The sequence below is a fragment of the Trichomonas vaginalis genome, chromosome VI (genome assembly GCF_026262505.1).
Source record: "Trichomonas vaginalis G3 chromosome VI, whole genome shotgun sequence".
Lineage (NCBI taxonomy): Eukaryota > Parabasalia > Trichomonadida > Trichomonadidae > Trichomonas > Trichomonas vaginalis.
Window position 1 is genome coordinate 6,466,961 of NC_067208.1, and position 14,827 is coordinate 6,481,787.

Consider the following 14,827-nt stretch of genomic DNA (forward strand, 5'->3'; position numbering starts at 1 on the left):
AAAATCCTTATATTATGTATCTAAACGAATTTGTTTTATTATCAAATAATAAAAAACAATATAAAAGAAAATAATGCAATAAAAATACACGGGATTATATAATTAAAAAACAAATAAACAATAAATTAATGTTTCTCTAATTTCGAGATTGGAATAATCTCTGGACAATTATAAAGTATCAAACTCTGATTTGTAGAAATCAAAGCAACTCTTGTTTCGCTGTTGAAAGCAACATCCAAAATGTCATTTTCTTCGATAATTTTCTTTTCTCCAGTGATTATATCAGTCAAAACAAAAGATTTCTCATCAATTGTTGTGAAGAAATCGAAACCACAAACAGTAACTAAGCTGTCGAATGGATAATCATATTCTCTAATCACTTGTCCAACTTGTGAATAGAAATACGATTTGTTCTTTGAAGAAACAGCCAAGAAACTGAATCCGTCCGAAATCATGACTTTCGTTGGTTGGTATTTAAGAGAAATCTTAAATATCTGTCTCTTTCTTCTTATGTTAAACAAATACAAAGAAGAATTAGTAACAACAGCCATAATCATGTAAACATCAGAAATAAAATAATCAACAATATTTTCATTCACTTTGAAAATGCATTCCAAAGAATCCATGATGACTTCGAAGCCAGTTTCAACATAATAAAACTCTTCATTGTTACTAGAACATCTATAACTCAAACATCTATTTAATTCTTTTTCTGTCAAACCGTCAAAATTGTAAATATTTGGTGTTCCAACATTTGTCAGTCCAATTAACGAATTCTTCTCTTTCTGGAATGTCATTTCTTCGATTTGATAAGTCTTAACTTTTTTCAGTTGTTGGAAATTTTTTGGTGATAAAATGAACTGAAAAAGTGACGTTTCTTTAGCGATAAAAATGAAGAAGAAATCATTTTGTGGAAAAGCAGCAACGAAATCAGGATTAGAAACAGGAATCTGGAATTTCAACTTATTAGAATTACTTGGAAAATTAAAATCATCACTTTTCACTTTTTTAACCTTAAATTCACATTTAAGGTTAAAAATCCATTTCATCAAAATTTGACGGAATTCATCTGTTTCCAGAACACGTCTCATTTGGTAGATGAACTCGTATTTATCCTTACAATTCTTAGGAATATGGTCGTCAGCAAAAATTGAGTCAAAATTGAATAGAAAATCTGACAAAATGAAGTCACCTTTTTCTAATTCTTTTTCCAATCTGTTCAACTTCTTTCCAATTGCTCTAGAAATTTGCGGCGTCTCAGATAAGTCTGTACAATTGGAGAAATCATGCAACATGCTCAAATCTTCAATTGTACATATAAATCTCGGGAAAAATGGATAAAAAGATTGAGAGTTAAATGATCGTCCGAACACTTTTTCATTCAAATTTAAAATTACGTTAAAACTTGTTTCTGTGTTATTAAATTCAAAAGCAGGGTGTTTGAAAGCATTATATATCATGTTCTGGACATTTTTGTCATCGAAACTCAACAGAAAAGTATTTCCATCATCAAATAAAATTTCAATATCTTTTGACACTTTTCTTGTATATTTAATTTTGTCAAATTTAATTACTTGCTCTTTCTTTTTCGTTGTATAAATCAAATTGTTATTTTGCAGCTTGACCGACGCATCTTTCTTCGAAAACAGACTGATCCTTAAACATTGGTTGACGGTTAAGTCAAACGGTTTGTCAATTATATTGAAATTGTCAGGTTTTTTAGGTCTTTTCATTTTGAAGATGATTGGTATCTGGTTATAGAGATGCCTGTCTTTTATGAACCTCGGAGGGAAATCCAATGGTCTGGAATAAGATCTCTCTATAAGTGAAGTGAAATTATCCAAAACTTTTTGTGCAAAACTCTTTTGTTTGTGGATTTCTTCGAATCCTGATTGATTTTCCAAGAATATCTCTAAACTAAGATGGTTCTTTGTTACTCCCATCGAATCAAGGAATTTAGACTTCAAAATATCATGAATTTTGGTAATTTCCTCAAATTGTTGAGTGTTTTGCACCAATTTCGAGTTAAATATCTTCTCAATCATGTCTTTCACGTCCCTCTGGAACTGTGATGGACTTTTCAGCTCATTATAATATGAAAAACACAAATCTTTGATATCTTGACTTAATTCATACGAATTGTATAGGTTTGTAACAGAGAAATTGTTGAATAACGTGATCATCGAGTCAAATGTTGACACATCACTAGAATCTCTCGATAATCCGTAGTGATTATTGTAATATAACGCGATATCTTTCCTCAAAATCGAGTAATTCATAGAGAAAAGAAGTCCAAACACACTACAAATAAAAAGTTCGTCAGTAAAATTCCAGAATTTCACTTTTTTGGCTGCTTTCAAAAATGTCAAAAGTAATTTCTCGTCACAGAGCGATTTCTCTTGGAAAAGGAATACGATATTGAACAAAATCATGAAATTTGTGGTCGGATCTTCATGTTGATTGATTAAATCTAATATCAAATAAAATGAATCGTGAATCAACATGTAATGAGCGTTCAAACACTGCTGAACAATCGGTAGATACCAGATACCATCAAATGATATGTTTTTGACAATATCTTTCGAATTAAATAACGAAAATATGACAGGAAGCACGTTATCTTGCAATCTATTGATGCTTAAGATGAAAGAGAATGTATTAGGGTAGATTTGGATGTTCTCAATCATGTCTGCAAGTAATTCTTCGACAAAATTAAAATTATTAATTTTTTGAGCGAGCATCATATAGATAATATGCAATTTCGGATGCTTAAGGGCATGTAGGACCTGACAATACAATATAATTGTCGATTTCTTGTCTTGGGGCTTGAAATAAATAAATTTATTTGGGAAATCAGGCATCAAAGTCAAAATATTTGGTGCCAAATCCCTTATTATACCAAGAAATATGTCAGGATCCTCAGCATCATGCACGAGACTCAATAAAATGTCGATATCATCAATTGATAAGGAATATTTTCCAAGATTTTTGATGAAATCAAGCATGACATGGTTACATTTGGCCCGATCTTCAGGATTTGTCACGTTTCCGAGCTTTACTTCGTGTGCGTGGAATTTATCTTTATTTGTTCGGTTAAATATAAGTCTGTAGTATAAGAGGCACTCGGAGAAGAACGAGAAGTTGTAGTAGATCATCTCTTTGTACAAAGAATCTTCTTTTAGAAGAGATGTCATAGTTGTAACAATAAAACAGAAGGATTGGCAATCGCATTTGGCCCAGAGAGTGAAGTTGAACACTAATCTCTTGAACCAGTTCTTCTTCAGCTTAGGAAAAGTGATATCTTGATAAATGGCCAGCAAAACTTTGAAAATTTTGTAACAAAGCTTCTTCGGCGCTGCTACTAATCGCTGGAATATCTCAAATACGCACTGAAAAGTCTTCTGCGACTCAGGATTTGACACGAATATCTTATGAATTATTCCTAGAATGAGCATATCGAGCTCCAGAGGGGTCTGCGATACATAAGCGAAGTAGTTAGTTATGGAATTATGCAAATCAAAGCGAGATGCGCATAAACTTAAGTTAAATGTTTTTGAATCGAACGTAAAAGTATCATTATTAATAATTATCTTACCACAGATACCTTGCGTCAAATGGAAATGCTCTTGCTGGCCGGCGCCGCCTCCGAAACAGAGTTTTTTCTTACCTTTGAACTGGGGAATGAAAAAGGAAGCTTCACCGAATTCTCTATCGTCGAACCAAGTGAAAAATTGGGCCATTTTGTCATCTTTCGGCTGATATTTGATGCCAAGGTATTTATCGCCTTGCCATTGATATGTTGTGTACAGAGTTACAATGGCATTCATGTTTCCGGCTGTCATTCGAGCAAATATCTTGCTGTCGTGAAGTATTAAGCGGAATGAGTTGTTGTAATCGTCTTTTATGGTGATAATATTCAATAACGTACCGGTTTCAGCTGCTACATAATCGTTAATCGAAATATAAATATCGAAATAGCAGATTTTGTTGAAATCTATCTGGTAGTCATCGATAACTTTGGAGTAATCATTATATTCAAGTGGGAAATACTCTTTAATGAAGACAATTGACCTTGAAAGAGTATTTAATAATAAATTAGCGGCTTCTGGTGCAATTTCAAGGTTTACCTTCTTGAATATGAGAGCAAATTCACCAATGACCATGGCGTTGCTCTGAAAAACTGAAATTTGCTCGAAAATGTTCTTTGCGATATCTTCATAGAGTTCTCGCGTAATTAGGACAGGGAAATCTATTCCTTCAATCGGGACATTGGTTATTTTGAAGTTATTTCTGAGACAACAAAGAATAAAATAATCCACGTTGCCAATTTGAAGCCTTTTGAGATTTTCGAACAAATAATCAATCAACACCTGGAATATTTTGAAAATCTCTTTCATTTTCGGTGTGTCACCATATACAATAAACAATAAAATAATAAAATAAGGTCTTTCTATGATATATTTGGTTTCTTTGTTGAGATAATGATTCTTTGCTATTATACTTAGTATCTTTTGGAAGATCATTTGATTATTTACGTAATTTGGCACTTTTCTAATTGAATTTCCAATTTGGAGAAGGATTTGTGGATCAATTGTGTCCTTATCCATCACTTGCATGAATCTTAATACGTATTCTGCACTTTCCGGTGGAAATTCTGCAAAATCTTTAATTAATTTTGTCAATTGATGGGATAATTGAGGATTACAATGGATCAGATCAGAGAAATAGTTCAGTATGAGGTTTTGCTCGAACTTTTTCTGGTAAAGGCCAATGAAATACTCGGAAATATGTCGAATTGACTTGGAATTGTCAATTTTTGACAATTTATTGAATATCACTGGCATAATATACCTATAGTAATTATGGTTGTTCATGAAAATGTCAATTAAGTTGACGATCTTTGGGAAAAAGATTGATTTTGTTCTTGCGATCAAAGAAAGGGCAAAATCAAGCAAAACAGAGAACGCATATAAATTATCTGTGATGTTCTTTGCAACGTTGGTCGCTGCTTCAATTACAAGCTCGTTTTCAAATAATTTTAAATTTATTGTTTCTCTGTGCGTCGTAATATAGCCTACTATCTCTGTAAATAGCAAGTAGTTCTTGTCTTTCATCTTAAGAATGCCAGGAAACACTTTTGACTCGCAATTTGCGATCAAATCCAAAAATTTTCTCCGATAAGACAAAACGACCAAAGAAATTTCACTGAAAATTGTTCGGTTTGGATTGAAAAGTGCTTTATCGGCTATAGAATTGTAAAATGCCATTAATAACTTATAATCCGGCCGAATTTCGAGCAATTTTATGAGGAATTCGATGAAATCAAATAGATGGGGTGAGTGCTCACCATAATCCCTCATGTTTGACAGCAAAGCCAAGAACAAAGTGTCATCAAATTTATTATCAAGTTGAAAGATGGGTAAAATCAGGTTATACAGCTCTATTATGTCAGATTTAAGGAAGTCTATAGGGAATTCTTCAACTAAGAGCTTCGGCGGTGAAGGAATTCCTTGAATATAATTTGCTTCTTCGATATTCGCTTTTAGCATTTGAGAATACTTAGTAATACTGATAGAAACCTCACATATGTTGATTTTTGTAGAGAATATGTCTGCTAGTTCATGTAAAACTACAGGAATAACTTGAAAATTATTTTTTTTCATAATTATTTCGAAAATTTTGAGAGCTTGCATGCTCAAATCATTCATCATGTATGATACAAACTCAATGATCTGATGCTGGTCGACTCTCGAGGCTAAGGGAAAATCTTCGCAATACATCCTATAAAGGGATGAAGTTAATGTAAGACAGAGATCATACTGTTGTAAACAATGCATTTTTGTAACTAATGCTTCAAATACTTTTGAAAATCTATCATCATGGCCTAATATAGGATGACCAACTATATATGAGCATATTAGAGTAATGCATCCATTCGACCATTCGAATTCTGGTGTCTCAATAATGTTATATATTAACTCAGATGCAAAAAATATTGAATAATTGATTGAAGGAATATACTCGAATTCGTTAAAGAACAAAATGAATGTATTGTGATCTATAATTACACTTGGCGAGTAAATAGCTGCTAGGAGTTGAAGGCAGAATGCAAATCCTGCTTGTCGAGTAAATTTGACATCATCTGTTGATTGAATTATCTGCTCAATGACCACCTGATTAAACTTGTAGCTAGATATTATTAGCGATATTGCATCTCTTACTGGCATTTGTTCATTGAGATTTGATACAATTTTTGCTATATCTCTTTTTCTGATGATTGGTATCGCTTTAAATACCTTTTCTTTTGGTATTTTATCATCTTGCTGCTCTGCCGAAAAGTCTTTAATAAAATCGATCAATAGTTTAACATTACATTGCATCAATTTTAAAAATGTTCAAGTTTATTTCTCAAAAAATATCAACTAAAATGTAATCTAAAGATAACATCTATCACTCAATATAAAAGACACTATTTATTATAAGGGCGCAACTGCGCCCGTAAAATTGAGTGTGCTCATTTTAAAATCAATAGTTTACAAGTATTGCATAAATCTTTCCCTCTAATATACATTCGAATTGTCCATTGTCATCATATATTGGCATGCAGATGAGTTGCACGCCATTAGGATGCGTTATATAAGGCAATATTAGCTTCAAAAATATAAATAATATATGAATCTTAGTAAATATAAACAGTTGAAATATCTAGATAAAGAATCGCATTGAACATTCAAATTCGTATTTTCTCAACACCAAAGAGTTTACTAAATCCGGATTCTTACATATAACAAAAAGATTGAGAGCAAAGGCATTAAAGTCATAAATGTTTTTGGGTGAATAACTTATTGCTTTCGACTTTACTATTGTTATTGGCATAATAGACTATTCAAAAATCATTTCATATCTATTTTAATTATAAAGAAATAGTGGAATTTCTTATTTCGCACGGTGCAAATGTCAATAAAGGAGATGATGATAGATTATCACCTCTTCATAGCGCAGCACATAATAATAATAAAGAAATAGCCGAGCTTCTAATTTCCCACGGTGCAAAAATCGATGCAAAAACTTCTTGTTTTGAAGAAACACCACTTCATATAGCTACAAAAAATGATGAAAAAGAAACACCTCTTCATTTTGCAGTATTTAAGGAACACAGAAAAACAATCGAGCTTCTAATTTCGGACAGTGCAGACATCCATGCAAAAAATGATGATGGAGAAAGCGCTCTTAAAATTGCAGAAATATGCGAATAAACAGAAATAGCCGAACTTCTAATTTCGCTCGGTGCAAAATCATAATGTTCTTATATAAGATGCTTCTATTTCTTATATTTTCAAATATCAATTAACTATGTTTTCCCTAAAAATGATTTTTTACATAATTCCTATCATTTTTTATCATTTTGCGGTACTTTTTGATAAACTTGAAATCATAAAGTTGCTCCAACACGTGCTTGTCTATCTTGATACTATAGATAAACTTGAAATCATAAAGTCATTCCTGCTGAAATTAGGAATGCATCAAAAATGCGCATTTTTTACCCTTTTAGGAAAAACCAACAAAGACAAGTCCGGTCTTCGGGGGATGAGAGTTTAGCGCAAAGAATATTTTTTTTTGTAAGAAAGTAGAGTAAGTGTAAAATAACAAAATTGTTTACATAAGGTCGCCAAAAAAAGTGCGGAAATTAAAAACCGCAGTTTGAGTACTTTCTGAGAGTCTGTTTGTCAGAAAGTATACATTTGTAAACTTTCTGACACTAAAATTTTTTTGGTCCTTTCAAAGTTTTTGACAATTTCAAAAAGTATACATCGGGGCTCTCAATTTTCCTCTCAAACGGCGGTTTTTTAAAAACGCTCATTTTTTCATCGACCTTAAACCCAATCAGGAAATATAAATGTTTAAAAATTTATAAACTCTAATAACTTTAATATTTTATTTCTTCTTTCTTGAATCCATATCATCTAATTGATCTTCTTCTTCGTTGGATCCATTGCAGCAGCAACAGCAGTATTGTACACAGCAAGCACATGGCTTGTAGATGTAAACAACCAATAAAATAATGAAAACAACAATTAAAATAATTGCAGAATTTTCAAATAATTTCAAACTAACAGTTGCTCTCATACCTGCTTCACGCATGTCTGATGAATCAGCCAAACCTCCAGCTAAATTAATTTTCACGCCAGATGATGACTGCGAAATCATAGAGTTAGGCATTGTTGCTCTTATACCACTATAGTTTTCTGGTATGAAATCTTCCCAATCATGTTCTTCACTGCAATTCAAACCTTTGTTGTTATTTTGCGTCTGACATCTCCATTGAGATGCTCCTAATAATGTAACTGGGCTTCCTGATCTTAATTGAATAACATGCTCAATTCCTGGATTCTTGTAAAATACAGGAACAGTGCAGAAATCTATACTAGAAGTTGTAAATCTCAAGTAACCATTATCAACAGTTACTTCAACATCAGAACACATTTGATAAAATTCAGACCATCCTTCATCTCTTGTTACAGAAAATTGGACTCTGCAAGATGGAGCACTTGTCTTTGTTGATACATTCCTAATTTCAGCGGGAATAGGTCCATAAGGTCTGAATGCTGTCATAGAAAGAGCTGACTCAATAATGGCTTCTTTTTGCGTTTGTTCCATGAATAACATTGATGTTCCAAAACCATTATTAAATGTTGGATCAGACACAACTTCATCATCACCTTTAGCGAACCATCCATAAGATCTTGATGCCTTTGGATCACTGTATGATTGCATTTCAATTGGAATTGTACTGACATTTCCTTTGCGATCAATTCTTTGTAGAAGAGGTGGATGTTCATAAGGTTTACAGTACTACCAAACTTCTCTTTGAATTAATGCATATGCTCGTGCTCTTCTGTATCTTGTTCCTAAATTGCCCATTCCACAACATCCTGTGCATTCAGTCCATTCTCCATTAACAGCACCAATTTTCTCGAGTGCTTGTACAACACCACTAAATGACAAAGGATTTGTTGCAAAAGAAAATCCGTTCTTAGGAATCTCGTTCGCACTGTTATAATATTCAATAACTTCTTCGTCTTCGGAGGCAGTTGGTGGACCAAATTCATTATCACTCCATGCACCAAATGAGCATCTTGACTGCGAGTATGTATATAGCTTCTTTAGGTATACAGCAGGTACATCTGTACAGTTGTATGCGTTACTTGGATATAATTTCCAAATTTCTCCACTTGCTGCTTTAAACATAGCACCTTCGCATTGAGAAGTGAATGAAATCTTCTCTTTCCCAACTTGTATTGATGCCTTCGCTGTAATATTCTGTAATTTAACTGTTGCCTGCTGATTTGCCAGTAATTTGCGAACTGTATTCGATGTATTGTCAGGAACAGTAATATTGCCTTCGACTTCTTGGTTTGTTTCTTCAAGAATTAAACCTGAAGTGTTGATGAAATAACATTTGTTGACTTTTACAAGGCGTGTGGTACTCTTCCAATTTAATTGAACACATATAACTTGAGCAGCGAGTTGTGCTACTAATAGCATGCAGATCGCTGCAATAAGTAACCAAGTGTATTTAATTACGTCCATGCATGTAATAACTTTCTTCTTTACTACTTCTACTTTAGTTTCTTCTTGAGGCTCTTCTTGCTTTCTACCCCAAATCCATTTAAGCTTCACAAAGTCAATGACTGTTCTGATATTTTCTTTAATTTCATGAACTTCTTCGATAAGTTCGTCTTGCTTCTCTTCAATCCGCTCGACTCTAGTATTTATTGATATAAGTAATGGCCATGTGCCTGTACAAACACAGACAAGTAAAATTGCAATTATAACAACAATAAATCTACCAAGAGGGTCATCAACAGATTCCATCTGATATACAGGTGCATCGCTGAATGTATAACTTCCATTGCCACCACACATGTATGATTTAGGAATATCTGCACTCCATACCGATTCATTACTTTCTGGAATAAATATTTCATACCCGTAATGATCATACTCTACACTTGCAATACCATCAACATTTTCGGGCGTTTTTGTATATTCCGACATATCTTCTAAAACGATTTTACCTTTATTCAGCTTTTTGAAGTCTTCTGTAGTGATAAGTTTCTTGCTTAGCTGTGTGTTGAATAAAAGCGCTAATATAGGAATGATTAATAGCACTATATATTTTGAAAATATTACTCGTTAAATTTTTCAAATAATTTGAAAGTATTTTTTTCTATTTAAACTGAATGTGAACACACGTACTATATATTTCATTTCAAAAGTCGAAGCAAAATTGAGAACACTTATAGTGAATTATTTTTATCCTATTGAAATATAATATCTTATATTTAGTTTCCATGTTACGATTCTATTGAAAATTAAGGCCAAAAATTTGAATTGGTGAGAATTTCGATAGAGAATTTCATATGATAATTATTCACTATAATTTAATATAAATAAATGTTGAATATTGTGAAAAACGTTTTTGTTTTAGGAAAAAGAAATTACTTGATAATTCACATACTATAATTTTTATAAAACTTGCCATCCATGAAAGTAAGGTCACCGCATGAATTTTCTGAGGCATTCAAATTCTTCCGAGTGAATTATAAACTATTCAAAATTTTTAAAAGGTATATGAAAGTGATTCATTAAGGATATAGATTTGGGAGAGAAGTCTATAGACGATTTTAAAAGGGAAATGGTTATTATTTTATTGTTATCATACGAGTGAGAATTTTTTCATTTTTGTTGCGTCAAAAAGTGCCAAAGGTGCCTTAAGATTCAGCGCAAAATCCATTCACAATATGTCAAACATGGTTCAGACCAATATATGATGAATACATCGTTCAATACAGACGTTTTCATTGATTTAATCAGTTTTTAGATTGTTTTTCTGTGGGCACTGAGAAAGACTGCCACATCAAAGAGCATCTGTTCATTATGGTGATAACATAACTACCAGTAAGTTTCTCAAAAGGATGTGCTGGAATAGAAGAAATGAATTTATTGCGCACAATTGAAGGATCAGTCCGTAAAAATAGGAAAACCTAGCTTTATATATGGGTAGTTAAACACCTAAAGAATGTGAGGATCATTTTTTCTATACATATCATTTTCCACAATATAGTATAGTACCTGAACAAACAGTCAAAGGAAATACACTAACTCATATATGATGGCCTGATGAAGATGCAAAAATGGTCAAATCTCATCCAAGTGATGGGGAAGAAATTATTATGCCTCAAAAGGGACATTATGATAAAGTAACACCAGCGGAATACAACTGATACACGTCTCGTAGAGTTGTATTCGGAACTAAGTTATACGATAACGCTGAGGAACTCATAAATGGAAATACTTTCGATGAAATGGAAGTTATAGAATATCGTCACGAAGTTCTCAAAGACTACGATCTTCTCGAAGATCCTTTCAAAAGATTTAGGAAGAACTCGACTACTGCTGAGCAGTAACAGGAACAAACACAGACAAAGATTCTCCCTTTTGTAGTAGAGACGGAAGGCTTGGGGTATATTATATTAATATGTACCCCATGGCCTTCCATCTCCACTTGAAAGTGCCCTTACTTTGGAGAAAATACCTTGCAACTTCCCCTAATTTTGGGCATTTTATAGAAGGAATTGCAGATCAAGAAGTAAATAATATGAATACATATTTCTTACCATCTTTTTACTTCTTTAACGCCAACAAACTTGAAAATATTTACAAATAACTTCCAGTTTGTGGACCTCCAAGTGGGAATGATCGCTTGAGAGGTATGTTGTAGGTCTATGAGCCTCTTACATTATAATTCTCACTAAGAATGGAGAAATTTTGTCCGAATGATATGTTATTCGGACAAAATTTCTCATATTTCTAAAATGAATTTGAGAATATGAGACACTGATGATATGTCAGTATCTCATAACTTCTTGCTCTAAAGGGGTTAAAAGTGGTCTTTACTTCAATTCAAAAATTGCCACGTAAAGTTTACAGGGCATAAATGATGACATTTGTAAAAGTATTATTTCTGACATTTTCTCAAACAATACGCCAAAGTATCATAATCTCGTATCAGACGTCAGATAGTGAGGCCACCGACCATCAATTTGCTTGAATGCTGCACACTTTTAGATTTCGCAAATCTATGTGCTGCTTCACTATCCGATTCCGGAATTAAATTCCCACTTGGTCTTCCATGAAAGTTTTACACACCAGAATCTCAATATCTATGCAGCAAAGCTGCAATAATATTGTAGCTCAGTTTATTCATAAAAAATTTCTCCCTCTTGGTATATCAATCTTTTTACTTCAAATTAGATATTACTGACACCTTAAGGTACCCGACCTCTTGATAGCCCTTACTTGTCCTTTAAACCAATTAAGCAGCATCCAAAATCCAAAGTCTAAGAATAAATAATTCAAATTAAATTAATTCATGTTTATTTAGCTTTTCCAAGAAATGGAATACTTGATGATAAAACATTTACAATAAATGTTTTGTAGGCAACAAATCCTCCATGAACATCAAAATATATCTTTTTCTTTACTGGAATGACAGCCGGAGTTATAACATCACTATCTTCAACGTATTCATCATCAAAGATACTAATATCTACCCCACATTCTAAGTTCTTTATAGTATCAAGCATTGTTTCATTTGATACTTTTGTTGGAGTAATACCAAGAAATATCGTATCATTGTATTCATCAAGTGCGGTTACAGTTTTAATATATTTACCAATATCTGATGAGTATTTTTTAGTTAAACTTGTGTAATAAAGATTAATTTGGTTCTGTAAAGAATCATCAAATGGAAATTCTTCCAAGCCAACATATTGACTTAAAACAACGTTTCTTATTGAAGAGCAATTAGAAAATGCATAATTTTTGATTGCTGATGTCTCTTTAAGAACAACAAGACTTAGGCTTGTACAATTATTGAAAGCGAACGAATTTGTTAAACAACCTTTGTTTATCACAACAGAACAAAGAGATATGCAGCTGCCGAAAGCATAACTTCCAATTGTCTTACAATATCTTGGTATAATAATTTCGACTAAATTTATACATAAATGGAATGCTAATGAATTGATTGATGCAACATTTCGTAGATCAATCGATGTGATATTTGTACAATTTGAAAATGTTTGATATTGAACGGATGTTAAACTTTCTGGAAGGGAAGAAATATTTAAATTAATACAATCTGAAAATGCATTGTTACCAATTTCTGTAATTGACTGTGGAAATGAAATTGTTTCTATTCCACTCTTAGAAAATGCAAAATCTTGAATCTCTTTACAACCATATAAAATGGAAACATGCTCCAATTTACTGCAGTTGAAAAAGGCATAACTACCGATATAATCAACTTGTGGAATTCGAATTGTTGTGAGGTATTGACATGAAGAAAACAATCCAGGATTGATATATGATATACCTGATGGTATTGTAAATTCTTCAATTGCAGTGAAAGCAAATGAACTTTTCCCGAATTCCAAATCTCTATTAAGGTTTTCTGTTGGAAATTGCTTAAAATTTGCCCTTGAAAAGGCGTAATTTCCTATTTTTTTGATCGTTGATGGAATTTCAAGATCAATCAAAAGAGAAGAAGTAAAGCAATAATCGCTTATTGTATCCATGTTTGGTGGAAATTTAATTTTAACACAAGCATATTGAAATGCATTTTTTCCGATCGTAACTTTTTCTCCTTCTGAAGATGTCTGAGGAAAAGTTATATTTGCAAATTCATCTTTGAATAATTCTTGAATTAATTCAATACAACCTTTGGTATCATTAACTATTTCTCTAACATATATATAGCCATTATATGTATCATAGTACAAATCTTTAAGATTTAAATAATTTATATCATATAAATCCGGTATGTTATAAACATAATAAGAATCATAATTTAAAAAGAGAGATTTTCGTCTTCCATTATAAAAATAATCACGCGCTCCCTTACCTATTCCATAAAAAGCATAATCTCCTATAGTTAAATTGCTAGTTAAAAAAATTAGATTATGTATCCAATAGTTTTTATAAAAAGCTTTATCTTCTATGATCTTCAAACTTTCTGGAAACACAAGATCAACAGAAGCATATCTTTGAAAAAGTGGTGCATCAAATTTATCATGCATGAATGCATATTTACTAATTTTATAAAGATTTTTTGGCAGAGTAATGACATCAATACAACTTTCATAAAAGACGGATTCGTTTATTATTAATAAATTATCTGGAAGAATTATTTCGTATATTTTTCCATACGAAAAACTAAATTTGCTTAGAGTAGGACACCCATTTTCAAAATTAATATGACTTATACAGCACCCTTTAAAAGCATTTTTATCAATATATATTACTGAAGCTGGAATATTAATAGTTCCAAATTCTCTATTTTCAAAAGCGTTTTGAAAAATATGAGTTGTTTTATTTGAAAATTCGAGTGCCGTACCTCCGTAATTAATTTCTAAGTATATTCTCGAATTTCTGGCAAAAGAAAAAGCGGAAATATTTGATAAACGCTGTGGTAATGAATTAAATTGGGTGTAGCAATTATAAAATGCACGATTTCCTATAAATTCGATAGCCTCATTAAAATCAATTCGCTTCCGTGGTTGGTGTTGAATATCATATTCAAGAGGTCTATTTTCAAATGCACTATCTCCAACATAAGTTAGTATACATATCAAGGGTACGGCGGCACTGCGCGCCTCCTTATCCATTATATGTGAATTTGACACTTTACGAAACCGTTAACGTATATTTTACAACACTAACGACTTCACTAACGAATTCACTAATGTTTTCACAAACGACT

General features: G+C 32.2%; 4 protein-coding genes across 4 annotated transcripts, besides 2 other annotated features; all 4 read right to left on the reverse strand.

Annotated features, from left to right (window-relative positions):
* Positions 1-25: 25 nt before the first annotated feature.
* On the reverse strand, positions 26-6,380 carry TVAGG3_0816440 (BEACH domain-containing protein family; the record flags this gene model as incomplete). Its single annotated transcript, XM_001314370.1, has 1 exon — positions 126-6,380. The coding sequence occupies one exon, from the start codon at positions 6,378-6,380 to the stop codon at positions 126-128; it is 6,255 nt and encodes a 2,084-aa protein (XP_001314389.1).
* A 1,555-nt stretch (positions 6,381-7,935) lies between these two features.
* Positions 7,936-8,775, reverse strand: TVAGG3_0816450 (uncharacterized protein; the record flags this gene model as incomplete). Its single annotated transcript, XM_001314371.1, has 1 exon — positions 7,936-8,775. The coding sequence occupies one exon, from the start codon at positions 8,773-8,775 to the stop codon at positions 7,936-7,938; it is 840 nt and encodes a 279-aa protein (XP_001314390.1).
* A 78-nt stretch (positions 8,776-8,853) lies between these two features.
* TVAGG3_0816460 (uncharacterized protein) lies at positions 8,854-10,059 on the reverse strand (the record flags this gene model as incomplete). The annotated part of the gene is made up of 1 exon (XM_001314372.1): positions 8,854-10,059. One exon carries the CDS (start codon positions 10,057-10,059, stop codon positions 8,854-8,856), a length of 1,206 nt encoding a protein of 401 aa, XP_001314391.1.
* Positions 10,060-11,485: 1,426 nt separating this feature from the next.
* Positions 11,486-11,988: a mobile genetic element.
* A 452-nt stretch (positions 11,989-12,440) lies between these two features.
* Positions 12,441-13,643, reverse strand: TVAGG3_0816480 (leucine-rich repeats (6 copies)-containing protein; the record flags this gene model as incomplete). Its single annotated transcript, XM_001314373.1, has 1 exon — positions 12,441-13,643. One exon carries the CDS (start codon positions 13,641-13,643, stop codon positions 12,441-12,443), a length of 1,203 nt encoding a protein of 400 aa, XP_001314392.1.
* A 1,076-nt stretch (positions 13,644-14,719) lies between these two features.
* Positions 14,720-14,827: part of a mobile genetic element that runs on past the window's edge.